This window comes from Lutra lutra, chromosome 5 (genome assembly GCF_902655055.1).
Source record: "Lutra lutra chromosome 5, mLutLut1.2, whole genome shotgun sequence".
NCBI classification, from domain to species: Eukaryota; Metazoa; Chordata; class Mammalia; order Carnivora; family Mustelidae; genus Lutra; species Lutra lutra.
In genome coordinates, this window is record NC_062282.1 from 72689585 (window position 1) to 72709031 (window position 19447).

The following is a 19447-nucleotide window of genomic DNA, read 5'->3' on the forward strand; positions in this document are numbered from 1 at the left end:
AAGACCCTGCCTAATTTGAATCCCACCAGGTCCTGTTGAAGCACGGGCTAAGGATGACAAGTGGCTAGAGTTACGTGATTGGCACTATGGCTTAGCTGGGGCTCTACAGCCCAATGGCCAAGTCCAGATCCTGGGCTGCAGCTCTCCAGCTCCGAGATGTAGGAGTTACTCTGGTGCTTGATGCTTTTGGGCCTTTTTTGCAAAAGGGGCTAATGATAGTTTATCCGTCATCGAGCGTTGTAAGGATTAATGAGCTCACTTAGAACAGTACAATGGCACATGGTCAGGCCTCAGTAAGTATCGGCTATTAATGCTGTTATTACCCAAGATTAATTCTGTGGCTGTGGAAGCAAGCTCTGCCACATGTCATGGGCCCCTAACGTTCTCCTCCTGAGTGCTGGTGCCTCTGCACCCCATGGTGGGTATCGTGCCCACATGTCACAGCGGGGTGCCCCTCTGGGAGACCTCAGCTGTTTGCTCAGTAAGCGACCTGCAGACAAGATGGCAGGGCCAGGCCTGTCACGGGTCACCACTGGGCTCCCACTGTGCACTAGGCAGGAGCGACAACGTGAGAGCCAACATCTGCCTCTTGCATCTGTTTGGGGCATTTCCTTCAACTTCGAATTACTAAGAGCTTCCTAACCTGTTGGTTTTGTGACTTCAAACACCACGGTTGTCACACCTGAAGGCTTCCTCCAGTTAAGGAAGCCCTGGCGTTGGCACATCTGACACCTGCTGGGGTGTCTTGGTTCGCTCAGGAGGGGTTGCTCTACAGAGACTGTGGGGGCGGCTGCCTGCCCAGCCCCCCACCCTGGATGTACTTGTGCACCTGAGCATCCCCATCAGAGCATGAGGAACAGGGGCTGGAGTCTAGAAAGCCATCCCTTGACATCAGAGAGACTGAGGCCTGGGGTGAGGCCTTCGAGGCTCTGCCATCGTAAGGACCGCGCAGCTCTCTTGTGATAAAGGCTGCCTCCTCTCCCCCCCGGACACATGGAGCCTCAGACTCAGACCGGCACACAGAATGTCTACTGGGACGTTCTGTGTGCCGGTCTGAGTCTGAGGCTCCATGTGTCTACTGGGACATTCTGTGTGCCGACATTACAGAGCCTCTCCTCTTCAAAGGGCTGGGCTTGGTGCAGCCAGTTTAATCCAACACAGGCCTTTCAAAGTTGAGCGGCCCAGGCTCTGGGCTTGTAAATATTTCATCTGCCCAGCTGCCCAGCCAGGGCCACCTGCAGAGGGGCTGGGGGCATGCCTTTGGGAGGCAGGAGATCCTGGGCTGGGTCTGGATCTATGCCTTCCACCCCAGCCAAGATCAACACTCTCTCCTCTGACTTCAAAGGGAAATAGGCACGTGGGTGGGGAGGCTCAGGCAGGGTTCATGTAGTTAGATGTCTGCCCTCCTTCCTTCTATATCCATCTCACCCTGGGTTCCTCCTCCTCTCCAAAACTGCCACTGCCCAGGACCATTCGTCAGCAGCATACGCAGCTGTTGTGAGCGTTCCTTCCTCATGTCTCTGCTTCCCCTCTGCTTTTGAATCCCATCCAGGAGGGGGCTGGCAGGCAGGGAGGCAGGGAGGCTGGGAAGCTGCTGGGAGTCTGGGCATGACTAATTCAAAGTGGACAATCAGGCTGTGAATAAGGGAGCACGCACTCCAGGGGACCGGAAGCCCTGCTCAGCCCATACCTTCACTATTAACTTGGAGCATGCAAGGAACACATCCAAAGTGGCCACATGCTGACCCACCCCTCCAAGGAGGCACAGCTAACAACCACTGCTCCATTCACCAGATGCTGCCACTGCCCTGAAGGCCACACTGCCAGCACTCGGGTGGTGTCCCTTCGAGACTCCACCTGGCTAGGAATGTGTACCCACACCCTTGACTGTGAGCCTGGGGAAGGAGGCACTCTGCCGCAGCGGGGCTGGGAGGCTGAGGCCCCAGGACACGTGAACAGAACGCTGAACTGTCGGGGCACAACCAGAATGTCCACAGGGCAGACTTCACATTTCAGTGTGGGTGTACTGGGTGCCTCCAAAGCTCTGTCAGGTGCGACCCCTGCTGCTTTCCTTCCAAACCTCTACCTCTCCGGCAGCCAACCTCCCTGCTATAGAACATTCCCATTTTCTATTTCTTTCATCTGAGCTCCACCAGGAAGCGCCAGCACCAGGGCCCACTGTTCTGTAGGCCACTGATTCCGTGCTCGCCCCACGCCCTCGGTCCTCCAGGGTCTCTGGGAGGGAGGACAGCTGCAGGCATGGTCAAAGCATGGCGGGATGCTCGATCTGGCCTATATCTCCCCTGTCCCCCCGGATGGGCTTATGGCCGAGGAGGCATGATGACCATCGTCTCCACAGAGACTCTGAGCATCACCAGCTCCACTTGTCCCCTCAACATCTCCAGGTGTCAGGGGTTCGCTTGGGAAATTTCTGACGCCCTTGCTTGACCTCTGGATCTTCTGGGCCCAGCTCACAACTCACTCCCATTTGTCATGTCTGAGCTGGCCACGGGTGGCCGCCGTAGACGTCTCCACCCCCCACCGTGCCCTGTGATCCCCATCTGTGCGCTGAATGATAGTGAGCCCCACCCCGTGGCTGGTTCCTGGACAGTGCCCAGACTGGAGCTTCCTGCTGGTGCCTCCTCGGCCATCAGCCTTCAGTGGCATGTCAGCAGGGTTCTCGAGCGAGGGGTGCTCTGAACACACATGAAAGGCACCACGTGACTCCTGTTTCTAAGCTGTCCTCTCCCTGACTTTGAACCTGCTGTCCAGTGCCAGCACGCTTCCCAGCACCGTTGCATGGAGGTGGACTTTTGAAGCTGGAATCAACACAAGGGCTGGACGGGGCTGAAAAGAAGAATCTCTGGAAGTGCATTTATTTGTGACAGCTGAGAAGGGATATTTGCTGGGGTTTTTGTTTAAGAGGAAAACAGCCCTCCATGGGGGACGTGATCACTCAGGAAGCATGGGGAGCCTGTTCGATGTGCTGGGGTCTCCTTGGGATCTCTGTCTCCCAGTAGAGCTGAGGCTCACCAGTCCTGAGGCATTTTCTGTGGCCTCTGAAAGGGACGTGGGTGACTGTGTCCGAGACACCTGTGGCGCACGGCCTTGGCCTTGAGACGCAGAGGCAGAGGATGCAGGTGCCAGGCTAGGCCCTCTATAGCTGCATGAGGTGAAGGCTGTCACACAGGGTTCGGTCTCACTGATTCCACACGGTGCCCTACCTCTCAATCACAGACCACGGCAGTCTCTCTGGAACTGAATCTCTAGGGGAGGAAATGGAGACTCCAAAAGGTCCAGGTTAGAGCAGGATGTGCAGCCAGTGCTACATGTGTGGCTGGTGCCCTGGAGTCCATGGGACTTTGTCCCTGGGCCTCTGTTTCCTTACCATCAGGACTCAGGGGATGAGGAGGGAGGTCTGTCAGGTGCCTGAAGCAGCGTCTGGCATGTGGCCAGCCCTCAGCTCGGGAGTGGCTCTGTCTGGAGGGAAGACAAGAGAGCCCAGGGTAGCTGCTCCGAAGAGCCATCCGCCAGCTTGTACCACCCCTTCTGCCACCTGTGTGGGGGACAGAGTCCTTTGGGCCCCATTTGCACTCCCACCTGGATGCGATCTGCAATCCCGACAAGTGTACAAACAGTTGTTGCGCCCGAAGCACCTGTCTGAAGACAAAACACCCCAGCCATCGGAGAGGGATGGCTCTCCAAGGGCTCTGCTCATGGGCTGCCTGGGGCGGTTCACACACCAGGCTCCTTCCCACCTTCCCAGGGCAGATCGCACACACATGTGGAGTGGGACAAGTGCCATAAGCAGACAGTGCCAGAGGGGCTGGAACACCGGCTGAAGTCCGACACCGGCAACCACTGCCAAGTAAAGCGTGACAGCGGGCCACTGTGTGGGGCAGCCACACCTGCTGGTGGTCCTCAGCTCAGCCTGGCCTCTGCCTCCGCCCCCAGCAGGAAAAGCCTCAGGATTCACCCGAAAGTCTCTCACAGATGGGAACAAACCTCAGGCCTCTGCTGAGTCCAGCCCATGTTCAACAAACTAGTTAGGCATGTTTGCCTGTCCCACTACCAACCTGGACCCCACGGGTCCAAGGACGGTAGCAGCCTTCCTAAGCAGAGGCCGAAGTCTGCAGCCCCTAACATCCTACCAGATCCTGGGGGAGCTAAAATGGAGCTTAAGGCTTCAAGAAGAGTGTTGTCAGTCAGCTTGCCTCCTACCCAGGATCAGAATGTGTGCTCCTCTGTCAGGGGTCAACACCTCCTACGTTCCCAATTTGCTGCAAAGAGCATTTAAATCCCAGTCCTCCTGTTGGCTTTGGGCCTCCTTACAGTGTCCAAGCTGGGAGCCTCTGGGAGGTGTCTGGTGAGGGCTTCTCGGACACCAGTGTTATACGGGGATGTAGGGTAGCTTTGTGCTGTCAGGGAGAAGGCTAGATTGTGGGGAGAAGCAGGTTCCATCAGGAGAGCGGGGAGTGGAAAGGAGCATGAGTGGGAGATGCCCAGGACAAGGGGGAGATGACACAGCAAGTCTCCGCCAACCCGGCGATCCTGCCAACCCAGTGCCCTGTGGAGCTGCCCAGGGATGGGGGGTAGGATGACCTCCTTCCCTGGTTCGCTCTTCTTCCTTCTCAACAGCTATGACCAGTCTAAGTCTTTTCCCTTTATTACCAGTAAAAAACCCCATCCTGGTCCTCAATTCTTTGAACAAAGTTTTATCAAGCACCTACTATATATCAGGTTGAACATCCACCTTCTGGAAAGCTCCAGGCTTCTCTCTTTCCAGCTTCTGCCTTGCTGCCCAGCTGGACCAAAATGCCCCAGACAGCAATAACCGGGCTCTCTCAGAGGCAGCCCTTCCTCTCCTTCCCTCCGTTCTGCCTCCTGGGTTTGTGGCTGCCCTGACCCTTCGGCCGCCATCTTCTTTCGGCCACTCTTGGTCCTGTGGGCTCTGCCCCTATTTCTACCATCTACCAGCTTCCCTGCTCATAGCACTCAGGCCGGAGGGAGAGTCTGGGAGGGGCTGGGTCCTAGGCTGGAGCGAGGCGCCCTCAGCCTCTGGGGCTGGAGGTTGCTGAGTAACACCCATTAAGAAGGTGAGGACCAGCGAGCGGATGGTACTGCTGAGGCAGGGGACACCCAGGATGTGTCACTGGCCATGGTTGGAGGTCTCCAGCCAGCCCCTCATGTGCCACCTGAGCGCCTGCCTCAGGCAGGCAACAGCATTGTGAGTAGCCACCGCCCTGCCCTCCCCTCCCAGGAGAAGACAGCTCTCTCTGTCTCTAGGGTCCTGCCTGTCCCCAGAGCCTAGCTCTCCAGCTGTGTCCTGCCAGGAGCCACCCTGGTGCTGGGCTTGTGAGTACTCTTGGGCCCCAGGGTGGCCCACAGGCTGCTCCCGCAGGCAGTCACCACCACACCCGTGTGGGTGGAGGCCTCTGGCACCCCTCCGCTCCCCAGCACAGCCCACAAGCCGGGGGGAGAGGGTCTCATAGAGCCTGCCGCAGAGTCTAAAAACAGGTGGCTGGAGAGAAGGCGAGGCCAGAGACAGAAGACGAGTGATCTGTTCTCTGAGCATACAGCCTTGGTAAGAGCTCTCCTCTCAGAAACACATAGGTGGGCCTTCTCCACACCTCAGGACAGTAAGGGTCCCACCCTTGCTCGAGAACTTACACCTGCCTCCGGGGCCAACCCTCACAGAGACTCTGGTGTGACCGGTGGGCCCAGGAGGCACCCCTTCATTGGGCTCATCTTTCTCTCTGGGCTCTTGCCTGGGGCTGGGGAAGTGTTCTCAGCATCCGGGGGGCCCATTTGAGCTCTGGGTTCTGGGTGCCTTGGCCATTCACATCTCAAGGCTTTTCAACCCTCTCGTGTCAGGGAGCGAGCTTGGAGATGGGTAATGTGACCTTCGTGCTTAATTGCATGTTGAAGTCCTTTGAAGTCCTCACAAAAGCTTTGCAGAAACATAGAGATTTACGAGGACAATATGGTGCTATCCTGGTAAGAAGCTGACATTTAAATTGTTCTCATTTTATATCTTTGTAATGAAATTCTTTGTTTCCTCTGCAGCCATTTCTGAGTATTTACTAACATTCAGAGAGCTCTCTGCACCATGCAAAATCTCAAGTTTCTTATAGTGCATGTCAGGCAGGGCTCTGAGACAGGAGACCAGAGCCTGATCTGCAGACCTGCTGGGCATTCTTACCCCAGGACACGGAGGAACAAGCTACTCAGCCATCCTGCCCCTTCCTCTCCCTTCAAGTGGAAGGCTTAAAAAAAAAAAAATCACCAAAGCATCATATTTCAATGAGTTTTCTTTGCAATTTGTATATAATAGATTTTCAATAACAACCTATAATTAGTTCATTTTCTACCATTCAATTGCTCTGCACTGAGACCATTGACAGCTTCCAGCTGGGATCTTTAAAAATGGAAAGTGCTTGAAGACTTAGCTCCAGACTGTGCTGGAAACTGTACGCCGGCAGGCAGCTGGTCAGAGCAAACCACTGAGGATGAAGATGGACAAGAGGCAGACCCAGCCAGCACACAGTAGTGAGGGGCGGGATGGCCCCACCCCAGAGCCCTGTATGTGCACAGGGGTCCCCATTGCAGCGGTCCTGCTCCCCAGTGGAGAATCACTCAATGAACATCACCCCCAGTCCAGGGGCTGCCAACAGCTTTTCCGACCAGCTGGGGTGGAAGGAGTGTGAGCTGCCCTCAGCTGCCTTCTGCACTCTGCAAAGAGGGGTCTGGAAGGACAGAGCTCAGGCGCTGGGCAGGCTCCTTACATGCCGATCCTGATTGCTGATCTGTCCTGACCATCATCCATGGAGCCTGGAAAGCTCCAGTGGGGACAGGGGCTTCCAAGGCTAAGTGCAGCCCTCCAGCTGACCCTCAGGGCCCTGCCTGGGGACTTGCCTGGACTGGCACACCTGCAGACTCCCAAAAGGCTGGGTGCAGGCTGGGAGAGGCCTGCATGGATCCAAGCAACGTGTGTCTGCTCCTGCCCTGCCCCAGCAGCCATCCCCCTCCCGTCAGCCCCCTCCTGTCTCCCCTTCGCCTCTCTCCTTACCCTCCGCCTGGTGATCTCTGATGTGGCGTTCAGGCCTCAGCTCAGAAGTCCCTTGCTGACCTCTCAGTGGAAAGCAGTCCCCCCTGGCAGGCCTGTACCCAGTTATTCTTGGTCCTAGCTCCTACTTTGTTTATCTGCTTGTCAGCACATCGCGGAAGCTCCCTGCGGGCAGTGCCCCCTCGGGTCTGCAGAGCCACACTAGGCCGGGGCCCTTATCTCCACAAACAGGTGTCAGACGCAGAGGTAATTAAGCAGCAGGCCAGTAGCCTAACAGCCTCACAGAACACCTATCCTGAGGAGGGCTGAAGAGTCAGTTAGCGGCCCAGGGAGCAGGAGGGGCGCGACATGCGGCAAGCAGCCTTTGTCTTCATTAAGAAAGCATTAGGTCTGTGTGGGTGTTGGGGCTCACCTCACACCTGGGTCACTCATCTGGGCCATCAAGGGTGTCTGGACTGCTAGGGAAGCCACCGGGGTGCCCTCGCTGGCCTGGGCCACCCTGGCTGGTGCTCCCCCACCAGGAGTCCTGGCTGTGTGACCCCAACAAGCACTTCCTCTGCTCCCCACTGGAGATGAGCCAAGACCCTCTGGGACCTTTGGTGACAGTCACATTGTGTTTGGACCCCTCTGCTTGCCATGTCTATTTCTCCTTCTACTTCCTCCCCTCACTGAATGAACATGTGCCAAGGGTTTCCTGGGTGTGAGGACCCATTCTAGGCATGAGCACACAGTAGGCAGATAGCCCCTGGCATCGTGTGGCCTATGCACTCATTTGGTGCAGGGTAACAATGACAGGGTGCAGGCTGACGGGGCTGGGAGCTTGGGGCTGTGGGAACACATGCAAAAATCTTCAAGTCTGTCACGGACCTACCCGGTTCATGGTGACTTAGAACTTCCCATAGGCAACTTAGCATTCTGACAGCCTTACCTGTATTATTTTATTTAATCCTGAGTATGCCCCTATGATGGTTATCATGCCATTTTAGAGATGAGGAACTTGAAGCTTGGCTTTAGCTCTGGTAAAGAACTGGACCAGGTCACAAAGCTAGCAAGTGGCAGAATGAGGATTTGAACCAGTTTTATGCTTAACCAATAGCCTTGTTATTGTGTAGAGATGAACTCAGGGATGTGAGCACACACAGAAAGATATGTGGGGCTCTGCAGAAGGATGAGAAATCAAGGAAGACTTCCTAGAGGAGGAGACCATTGAGCTGGGACTTGAAATTTAGGGAAACCCACTGTGGGGACAGTGAGATTCTCCTTACTGGAGAGAGCTGATGAGTTGTAAACTGTGTTTAAATGGATGAGAGCCTTCTGGAATTAGGCATTTGGGTTCAATCACGGTTCTGTTACCTGCTGGCTGTGTGACTGTGGGTTAGCTACTTAAGTGCCCTGAATTCCTGTCTCTTCATCTGTAAAATTGGGTCATAATACTCAGTGCTGACACATGATGAATGTTAGGTATCGTTTTATAGGAATTGATAGTTAAGAGTCCACTATTAACTCAAGTCCTGTTAACAAGCAACCTGATTCAGATGGCACCCTGACTTTGGCTTCAGGGGCACATGGCAAGGTCCCATGAAAGCCTCTTTGGAGGCCCTCTTTATACACCTGAGGTGAGGAGGAAGCACCCTCACCTCTGTCCTTGGGAGCAGTGGTGAGACTCCCAGCACCTCCTGTTTTCCGATTTTCACTTCCTCCCATGGCTGCTTCCATTTAACTGTTTTATACCGCTGAGTAAACAAGGGACCAAGGCAGTGACTTAGATTTTTGGGCAAGTGATTTACAAGTCCTCTGAGGCAACCAGTCTCTCTCCCGTTGAGGTTAAGTGTGTCATGCCAACAATGGTCTTGGCCTTCACCAGCACCGGGACCCAAGCACAGGGATCACTTGCTCTCCAAATTCAAGAATGTAAGCCATCAAGTTTTTGATAGTCTCCACGCACTCTGAAATTTTGCTATTTGCTACCAAGCATTCAGGAACCAAATGGAGGAGGATAAAGCAGCATCCTCACCATCGAACGGAGTCTGAACTCACCTCACACAACTAAGGAGTAGGACAGATTACGTGTGGTTGAGGTTTGCAATGTGCTCAGCACGGGGAGCCTTGAGGACTGTCTGAGATGGCAGGTCTGGGGCCGTGTCTGGCCTGTAGCTGGCCTTCCTCTTTCCAGGGAACAAGGACGCGGAAGGTCAGGCGCCCCCTTCCTTCTGTGTTGTAGCAGTGATGGCAGAAAGACATTTATAAATTCGCCCACTGACCGTTTCCTCTGTTTCTCACAGTTGCCCTGGATACAGAGGTATTGCCATCAGCAGAAAAAAAACACTGTTTCCTTGCCATTGGGCTGGAGGAGGGAGGGTGTCCCACTCCTGCACAGGCAGCTCCCCGAGGCTCTGCGGCCACAGGCTCTCCCTGCGGACTTGAGGCATCTGTGATCCTAGCACATGAAGGCGGGAAGCCCTTCATTCTGCACAGCTCGCTGCTCCAACCCTTCCTTCCCATCCAACACATCGCTCTCACAGGATTAATTAAAAGGACAAGTATCTTTCTAAAAAGCAGAAGAAACTTGTGATGAATTTAAAGGGAGAGAAAAATCCTTTCTCAAGAAACATGTTTTCCCCATGATCCCAACCCAAACATTCAGAAAGGTGCAACAACATGCATTATTGAAAAGCTTTTTAAACGAGCAACTTTTAGGTTAGTTTATTGTGATGAACGGACAGGGCCAGTGCACAACGTGCTCGCCAAGTACTCTGGAGCCTGGGCCTCTGCCTCCCAGCAAGGAGCGGGGTCCTGTGTGTGCAGGGGAAGGGAGAGCGGCAGGCATGTGCCCTTAGTTCCAAGGTCAGACTGTGGTCTAGAATGCCAAAAGCCACTTGAAGAGAATGTTTAGGTGATAGATGGAGGCCACCCTTCTATGTCGCTGCTATCTGTGTACAGAGATGGGTGATCGGGAGGCTTCGCTCCATCGGACAATCAGAACTGACTCCCACGGCTGAGGGACCGGCCCTCTGCACCCCTCCCTGGGGCGGGGTCACCTGTTTTGCAGAGAGGAGGAGGGGGCACCCCACCATGAACCAGCCCAGCCGAGCACGGCAGCTGCTAGCTTGGGGTTCCTGGCAAAGCCCTTAGCCAGCTGCAGACAGCGGCAAACACTGGCTCAGCCTGAGCTAAGCCAGCTGCATGAGAAGACCTGATTAAGAACACCCCTTTCCCCTGTCCCCCCAAACTTAATACAACCCACTTCGCAGGAAAAGGTTCTCCGAACCGATCCTTCAGTAGAGTGACCGAGTCTTGCCAGGAGTCACCCCACAGACCCTGTCCTTCCTGCCCAAGGACACTGGCAAAAAAAGCAAATATAATTTCCAAGTCTTCACCTTTGCCAGCCCATCAGCCCCAGGTTTTAAAATTAAATCCAAAATGTTGCCGAAATGTGTGAGATATTACTTTCGAGGTTTTAGTGAGGTTTCTTTAATGTCCACTGATGTCTGGGTAATAAGTTGTACCTATATGTCTCATTTCAATGACCTATTTAACAGTCACTGAACCATGAATCCATTCCCAGAGCTGTGGGGAATTTAACGTTGAGTTCCTATGACTTTGAAAAACCACTGACGCCACAGGCTCCGTGTGGCCGCATGTCAGGCCTTTATGGCTGGGTTAACTCATTTTGTGGCTTCCTTAATGGCTGTGAGTTTACATTTTATTGCATATCTATTTTTTGGGGTTGGGCTATGATGAATGGTTTGGCTGCCTGGTTCAAAACAAGTCCAAGGCCATAGCAGAATCTAATTTTATAAAATGATGATTATAAAGATTTTCAAATAATCCAGGAATGAGGGAAATAGACCCCACATGGCTGAACACAGCCAGAGGTGAGGCGATGACTTCCCTCCTTTTCCATAGGTAGGTAGCTCATGTTTATAACGACCTTCATTAGGGGACCTAGGGAGGCCTTCTCATAGGTAGCTCATGTTTATAACGACCTTCATTAGGGGACCTAGGGAGGCCTTCTCTCTTATCATGGGCAACCAGGACACTTGCGTTTCCTCCAGAGTAAAGCCAGTAGTTTGCTGTTTGGCCCTGCCTGATTCCCAGGAGCGGACCTCATGGAGCAGAGGCTTCTGTGGTGCTAGGAACCAGGATGGAGCTAAGCAGCGCCGTGCTCTGCTTAGTGACGTTATCCTGGGACATCTAGGAACTGATGCCTGGTGCAACCTCCAAGTCCTTGACATCAAGCCTTGGCCCCTGGCTCTGAAAATGCACTGACCCTTTCTTTCCTAGGATCTTCTGCCGAGGGGCCAGAGCCCAGAAAGCGTTGGTGGGAATGTCTCAGAGCTGTCCCCAGGACACCAGCTACTGCTTTCCCGACCTGGAGGCCTGTCTCCCTGGCTTCTCTTCTTCTCTGGGTCCTGTTCTATGGGATTAGATCATCCGGGGGTCTCTGTCTGGGGAAGGTGGAGAGAATATTGTGGGAGGGGTGCTAAGGACAGGAGGGAGGGACTTGTCCAGTGATGGGCAGGTCAGTGCTTAGCAACTGGCTCCCCAGAGGGGAAAAACGCTCCCCCCACTTTTGTAGCATTCGTGTGGTATAAATTTCTGTGGTGTAAATACTCCCACCATGGCTGGTTTAAAGCTCTCAATTGTTTAAAGGCAAAATTCCTGAAAAATCTAGTAATTGGCTCTCGTGAGCTGGGCCTAGGGAGCTGCTGATGCTGCCACACATTCTAAAATTCAGAGATTTATTTCAAGGCATAAATGACTCTATCCACAAAGCGCACACCTCCCCCAGCCAGTGAAGCCTACCAGTCATTCACACCTCATTATGAACTAGTACACGTTGATATGAGTGTCAGGAGCGGGCAGAGGGGAGGATGATGGGGAACCGCGGCTCGTCACAGTGCATCCAGCAGAGCCCCGTAATTGGGGTTAGACTTTGAGCCGCGGCCACAGGGATGCTGGGAACTGGAAAGACACCCCCGTGTCAAGCTTTCGGACACGTCCCACGGGGGAGAACCATACTCCTTTCTCTCCTCACAGCATGGGACTACCTCCGCCGTCTACCACAAGAGCCCCTCCTGCCAGCGAATCACCAGGCCTCCTTTCCACGTCTGGTGAACGTTCGCAGTAACACCATGCCTGGGATGTCAACGTGGAGTGGAATGCTTTTCTGGCAAGTGGAAGTCCATGTAAAGTTTGGGGTTGGGGGAGAGGATGTTAGGAGCTGTGGCGAGGAGTCCTCAGTGCACCCTGGCACTTTCACGCTTACTCCCCAAATCCCAGGGCCTGCTGTTAGGAGCGGGGAGCTTGCCAGGAACGCCCAAGGGTGCCCCAGGCAGGATGCACTTACCACCTGCTTTAAGCAGGTGTTCTCTGACATAAAGGGGCTTCCTCTCCCAGGTTTGGTCTGGCAGCGACCTCCCCTCTCCTCACTGCTGAACTACATAAGGTCACTGCTGAAGCTCTCTGCTCCTGCCTGGCCAAGCCTCCAGAAGCCTCCTGCAGGATCTGCGCTCAGCACCAGGTGGCAGCCTGGAAAAACCCCAAAAGCCCCTTCCTCCAGGCACAGTCATAGACCCCTCCCCATCCAGCTTGGGAAGCAGTTACCCTCCCCCCAGCCAGCCCCAAACGCACCTATATCACAGTCCTAGGTTCCTCTGACAACATCCAGAAGACCCTTTCTCCAAAAAGAGCAGAAGCAAGCGCTCCCTCTTCCCACCCATGCTCCTCCACCTTGTTCTCAAAGCTCAGGCTTGTTGCAAAACAAATTCAATTGCTTTCACGAGTAAAAGAAACCAGGGCTGGTGACAACCCAGACAGGCTCCAGAGCACCCGCCCTGGTGACTTACGGAAGGCTGTGTAGAGCTCGAGGAGGGTCAGGGAGCCATCACTGTTGTAGTCATCAAATCGGAGGAGGTCGCCGGGTGAGCACCCCAGGAAGTTGTCCGCCAGATCCTGCTCCTTCAGCACGTGCTGTGGGGGAGGAAAGGGATGAGGCCAGAGCAGGCAGTAAGGGCAGGGCTATGGGCCTGGCTGGGAGATGGCTCAGGCCAAGAGGACCTGTGGTGGCCCCATGAGGGAGGGATGAGTGCTCCCGTGGTAGCTCTGTGGGCCATGAGGAGGACCCCAAGCTCTCTGGTTTTCTCTGTCCTGACCTTCTCATTCTAGAGATGAAACTCAGAGAGGGCAGGGACTTTCCCAAGGTCACACAGTGGTTGGGGCAGAGACAGGATGGGCGTTCAGGTATGTTTTCTCCCTATCTGGGCGGACAGACCCCAGATGCTCTCAGTTGGGCACAATCCTTGAAGACCCTGGTCTACCCCTTCATGCCACAGACACAGAAACAGAGAAGAGAAGGGGCCTGATTAGATCAACTCAGCAAAGAAACAGCTGGTGAGCTCAGTGTGGGAACCAAGGAAAGGTCACTGTTGCATCAGTGCATGCCTGCCCATGCCCCTAGCCAGCCCTTCTGGATCTCAGGGCAGCACCTCGGAACTGTAGTGCCCCTCCTGCCGGAAGGGGGCAGCTGCCTTTCTACTGACTGGGCCTGTGTTCCCTGCCTTTGCCGGCCCCATCTGCCAGGGCCATAAACGTCTGCCCATGGGATTCCGGTATGGTGATATGGGTGCACCCTTGCGAACTTTTCTCTGGATGTGGTCTCCCCAGCACGCGCAGCCACATGCCAAAAGGTGACCCTATGTGGAAATTCCAGGCACCTTTGCTCAGTTGGAGCCAGAGGCTGGGTGTCTGGGGCTAAATTCTTACAAGGAAAATGCTCAGAATAAAATCTCAGAAGGAAGGAAATTATTTCATTTCATTTTGGTGGGGAAGGGGGACAGAGACATTTTCTCTCTATTTAACAGTCTCAGTTTGGCCTGCTATGTTAAAGGCAATTTAATGTGATAACGTTAAAAAAAATGACCCCTCACCCAGCAAGTAAGTGTTCAATAAAAGGGAGATCAACCATAACGCTGGAAATCAATCTTGTGGAGATGGAAATTTCCCCTTGTCTATTTCTGCATTGGAAATTGATTAACTTTTCATAGGACCGACACGTTTTTCCTTGATGCCTTTGATTCAGTGTCAGGGAAAGGCCCTTTTAGCTGGGCTTTGCTTGGCAGGCTTATGAAATGGACTTCAAATACATTAAATTTAAAGAGGAAATCATAACCCAATTACCATGCTTGTTAATGGCTTTAGGTGCCTCTGGGCTCAACCCCACCAGGTTAGAGCAACTTGCCCAGGAAAGATCTACCTGTTGGCCACCTGGGAGCCCCATGGAGCTGGGTGGCAAGAGCCCACAGGTGCTTCTGTCTCAGACAAGCCAAAGTCACCTGTTCTCGGTGCTCCCGGTATAGTCTCTAGTGCAGGGACATGTGAGATGGTTCTTCTCTCGGGTAACTGTAACTGACAGGGCCTGGGCTTTTCCCAGAATGGCATGGGTCATGTGTGGGTGGCTGGCCCTCCTCCTTGGGGTCTTCGCCATAGCTGGGAGTCAAGTATGCCTCCAGATGGTGGCATGGTAGCCACCAGGGCTGGGATGGTGTATGCCTGGGAGGCTGTGGGCAGCGGCCTCTGGGGAGGCAGGCTTTCAATGGACTGGCATGTGTAGCCCACTTGTGGATGAGCAGACCCCGAGAGTCTGTGGCTCCCAGACTCTCTGAAAGCAGGCTCTGGGCTGGCTGGAGTAGAGGGCTTTGAGAGTAGGGCCCTGCGTGGCCAGGCCTCCAGGTGACTGCTCTGTACTCAGGTCTTGTGGGTACTTTCTGGCATCACAGACTTTGGGAGGACAGGGTGGAGCCTTCTGGTGGGAGCCATTCTCCCCCAGGGAGACCACTTTGCTGTGAGGAGAGTGGGTGCCCGTGTATCTGCCCCACCCCTGTCACCCCTGGCATCTTGTCTGAGCACCATCACGTTCTTGGCAATGAACACAACTCGGGCAAGTTGCGTGCTTTCTTGGAGCCTTTAGTTTTTTTCTCACCTAAAATTATTTGTGCATTGAGGATAATGGCAGTGCCTCCTACAGCAGAGGACAGCCGAAAGGGTTAAGGGGGAAATACCAACAAAGGCAATGATGGTGGCCTTGACCCCAGCATTCCCACCTCCTGAGTGTGCCACATCCCAGGCACCATGCAGAACACCTCAAGTGCCTTAGCTCCTTTAATTGGCCCACTGACCCTGGGACAGTCACAGGCAAGAAATGGAGGTGCACCGAGGTGAGGGGGTCTCCCAGCACCCACTAGCTAGTCAACCCCGGAGGCAGGGCTTGAACTCAGGAAGCTTGACCAGAAAGTCTGTGATCTTAGTGATTACACTACACAGTAAGGGACTCTTCTGTTTCCTATGTCATAAGTAAAGGGCCTTGTTTATTGCTACGCACATAGAGGATGCTCGGTAAATGCCAGGGCACTCGCCAGCCGTGTCCTTCCTACTGACCTGGCCACAGCTTTGCTCAGGTCACTGTGCCCCAGGAAGGATGTCTTTAAAGTGGCATCAAAGGTGGGGACCCATCCATAGTATCTATCCTTTGGGTGGGTATCCCATGGGCTCTGAGGAAGAGCTGCCCCCATCCCACCAGCCTACTTGGGGAAGCTGACCTCCCCCTCCTTGCATATCCTGGCACCTGTCTGGGGGGTGGCTCCAGGCCATAAGGGGGAGACCAGCAGAGTGGGAGCAGGAAGGCAGGCCTCCCTGGCCTCCCTGGCCTGCCTGCCGGCCTCCTAATAAGGTCCTCCCTGTAGCAGGAGGGGGCTGGTGCCCCGGGCTCCTCCTTCTTCACTTTCTGCTGCAGAGGGTCACTGCTGCAGTGTCGCCCCTGAGCTGGAGACGGGGACACGTGTGCTGTGCTTGGGGAGGGAGGCAGACTACCAGGTCTAATCCCAAGTCTGCTCAAATGGAAGAGCGCTTGGGTGGGGGGTGGTACACAGGGCTTCCTGCCAGCAAGCAGGCTGGGTGTTGGGCTTTGGCTATCTGGACCCTACAGAATGGCCAGGTCCTCGAGGAGAGGACTCGGGGCTGCCCAGGCGATAGCCCTCAGCTCCTGCTTCCTTTCAACGTCCTGCTAAGGCAGGCAGAGGACTCAAGGAAGAGGAGACTTATTTCCTAATGAGAACATCAGAGACCAGCCCCTCGGAAGTACATCTTTTGCCAGCAAGCAGAGAGGGCATCGAAGCTTGTTCGTCAATATTGGCTGAAGGTGGCTGCTGGGAAGAAGACACTGACATGAGTTTGTCTGTAAGATACTCTCAGAGGCACTGAACATGAGTTCTCGGACTCCCAGGGGAAGGGTGGCCCGGCAGGAGGGAGGCCTGCTTAGCATCCTTTAGAGATAGCTACAAGGGATTCTGCTCACACGGCTCTCCCTGGTTCTCCTTATCTGCACACCGAATGGAACAGCTCCCCAGTTCAGTGTTCCGCGCATGCTGGACCCACCTGCGCCAGCTCAGAGCTGTTGAGACGGCCATCCCCGTCGGCATCCAAGTCCGTGAACAGAGATTCCACCAGCAGGCGCTTCTGGGAGGCAGGATCCTGTCTGCTGTCCCTGTCTGGGAGTGGCCGCCGGTGGGCCTGGAGTGCCAGAAGGACATTCTTCAGGCGGCCATAGTCAGCCATGGTGCACGGGTCATCTGGAAGAGATGAGGAGGTCACTGCCTTGAGGCTCCTCCACTGGTGGGGAGAGAATGTTCTCCACCCCGCTGGTGGGGAGTTCTCGGGCGTTTACTGTTGGCAGTGTGGGTGCACCTGAGGAGATGGGGCCTGTCTGTCCGTCTGCCTGATATTTGCTAAACACAGAACACATGCTGTGTGTCCACACAGCTGGGAGCAGCCAGTCGGCTTGCCCCGCAGTATTTACTGAGCACCTACTATATGCCAGATCCAGGGCAACCGCCAGGTGCAGCGGGGAGGCTGGTCTGGGGGAATGCATCCCAGAGCTGTGTGGCCCGCGGTAGCTTTAGGAAAGCTGGCCCCAGTTCCATTCTGTAATTGCTCGTCTTTGCCTTAATCCCACCTTAAAGGCTGCTTTGGAACACTTGGCCTCAGAGATGAGGGAATTTGAGTTAACAGGACTAATAAGCCCTGCTTAAGTTAATTAGGTACGTTCCCAGAGCTGTATTACTTCAAAACAAACATGTGTACACAATTCTATGACCACAACAAAAAAGGAAGCTTTAAGAAATGAAAACTGAGGCCTGCAGCCTGGGACTCTTTGTGTTCTCCCCAGGCGTGTTTGCCAGGCGGCCGCAGAACCACGCAGGGTTTTGGCAAATGCGGCCCATGATGCCCTGTGACATGATGTAGTTGACCTTGCTGCTGATGGGCCAACTGGGGTGAACTCCATCCAGGGCTCAGTACATGGCTCAGTACATGAAGGCCCTCTAGGGCCTTCTCCCTACCCTCCTGGGGGAGGGAGCCTTTTTGGCTCTCGGCTTCACTGAGCCCTGGGGCACGGGCATGGGCTCCTTGCTCCCATCCCACTGAAGGCCCCTGGGCTGCTGGCTGGGGTGGGACTGGTGGGTCTGGGGCTCTTCCCCTTCGTTCTAAGACCATTGGAGGGCACCAGGTAATAGCTAAGTGTTGGGGAGTCAAGAGGAAGCAGTGCTGGAGAGCACTGGCCCGGGAGCCTACGGGGTGTGAGTCTGGCTTTGCTGCAGCCTGAACGTGTACCTTGGACATGGTGCCTTGGTGATTTCATCTGTGAGTTGGGGACGACAGGGCCCTCCCCATGGGGCTCTTGCGGGGGTTAAATAAGATACGCACAGAGAGGGCTCTGCGCTGGCTCGGCACCGTGTCAGGGCCTGTAAAATCATAGCTACTTTCTCTTTCCTGGTTACCAAAACTGCATTTGCTGAGGAACAACAAACAAAGAAGCTACTTGGTAGGGAAAGGCTGGTGGGGGAGTCTGTCTGTCTGTCTCCCTTCCTCCCTCCCTCCCTAGACAAGCCTGGGAGGCCCAACCACTTTTTCTTGTGCTTGTGTTTCTAGATTTTCTTCTAATTTGGGGTCAATTGATTCTCGTCAGAAACAGATGTCTGTTACCATTTTCTCCTGCATGTTTATTTAGAAAAAAATCAATTGTTGTGTTCAATATAATCAAATTTATTTGCTCTCTGGGAGTCTCCATGCTGAGAAGAATGGCTCCCCCATAATCCTAACCTGGCTGATATCCCTCTTTGGCCTGGAGGGTTATCCATTCCTGGGAGCTATCAGGGCCACCGATGCGCAAACCCGTTTCTCACGTCCATAGAGGTGCACAGTGTTGAAGACACTGACCTTGTCCCATGATAAACCCACTCCTGCCCCGGGGGAGATGTGGTGGCCAGCTGGCTTTTTCTTCTTCCTTGGGGCCCGGATAAAAGTCAGTTTGGGGTAAGGGGAAGAAGAGTTTGTCCCAGTATTTTCCCCAGCCCCCAGCAGAAGCCAGGATGCGATACAGGAGCAGCATGGCTAGGGAGGGAGGTTCCGATGGGAGGGCCCATGGGGACTGTGCAGAGCCGGGCTCCCTGAGGGAGGGGCAGGCTAGTAGGATGGGCAGATGCGTGTCCTTCCTCAGACCAGGACGGGGCACAGACCTCCCGTGAGCGGCCCGCAGCCCAGGCAGGGCTCCTACACTGGCAGACCAGGGAAGGCACTGAGGTGGGTCCATCAGGCAGGCTGCTGTCACCTCTCCAGGCTCTGCTCTGCTCCGCAGCTTCCACCCCTACAGTTCCCTGTGAGTTCAGAGGCTCCTAGCTCCATCCCCCCCACCACACCACCGGCACTGCCCAGCACACAGCTCCCGGTTGAGAAGGTATGCACATGTCTAGAGATCAACCTGGAGGAAGAGGGTGGGGAGGGGCCAGCTCTCTGGGCCCCTGGCCTTACCCCCCTGCCAAGGCCCACACCTGCTGTGCTTTTGCCAGCATTTACTTTCAGATTTGTACCTGGTGCCGGTGGCACATTGGGACACAACCCACGGAGCTTCCCGTCCTGGACGTCAGAGGTGCCCCCAGAGAGGCAGCTCAGGAGGCTGCGGTGGAGGCAGCCTCCCTTGGGGAGGGCTTCCAGTATAAGCCCGGAAGGATGAAGGACAGGGCGGGAAGACCACGCAGCAGGGAGAACACCTGCAGAAGCAAGCAGCGTAGTGGCTGGAGAAAGCTGGTGTGAAGGGGGAATGAGACAAGGCTGGAGGGAATGGTGGGGTGAGGTGGGATGCCAGGTACTTCCTTTGTCCCTTTGTCCTTACTGAAGGCCCTCACCATGCCTGGAGTGCGTGGGGCCAGAGATGAACCAGGGGGCTCCTGGAAGGGAATCCTAAATCCTTCTTTGTCCCAGAAGCAGTTGCACGTTCCATTAATCTCAGCCTCAAATAATGAAGCCATTGGCCAGGGTTCCTTAGGTCCT

The 19447-nt window shown here is 54.7% G+C and overlaps 1 protein-coding gene across 3 annotated transcripts in view; it reads right to left on the reverse strand.

Moving 5' to 3' along the window:
• FSTL4 (follistatin like 4) overlaps positions 1 to 19447 on the reverse strand; it is a 717149-nt gene that overhangs the window by 111676 nt on the left and 586026 nt on the right. For all 3 annotated transcript variants that reach the window (XM_047730849.1, XM_047730850.1, XM_047730848.1), the window contains 2 exons: positions 16499 to 16692; positions 12916 to 13039 (listed from right to left, as the gene is read on the reverse strand). In XM_047730849.1, the coding sequence (XP_047586805.1) occupies positions 12916 to 13039; positions 16499 to 16692 (318 nt within the window). The remainder of the gene's footprint in view (positions 1 to 12915; positions 13040 to 16498; positions 16693 to 19447) is intronic.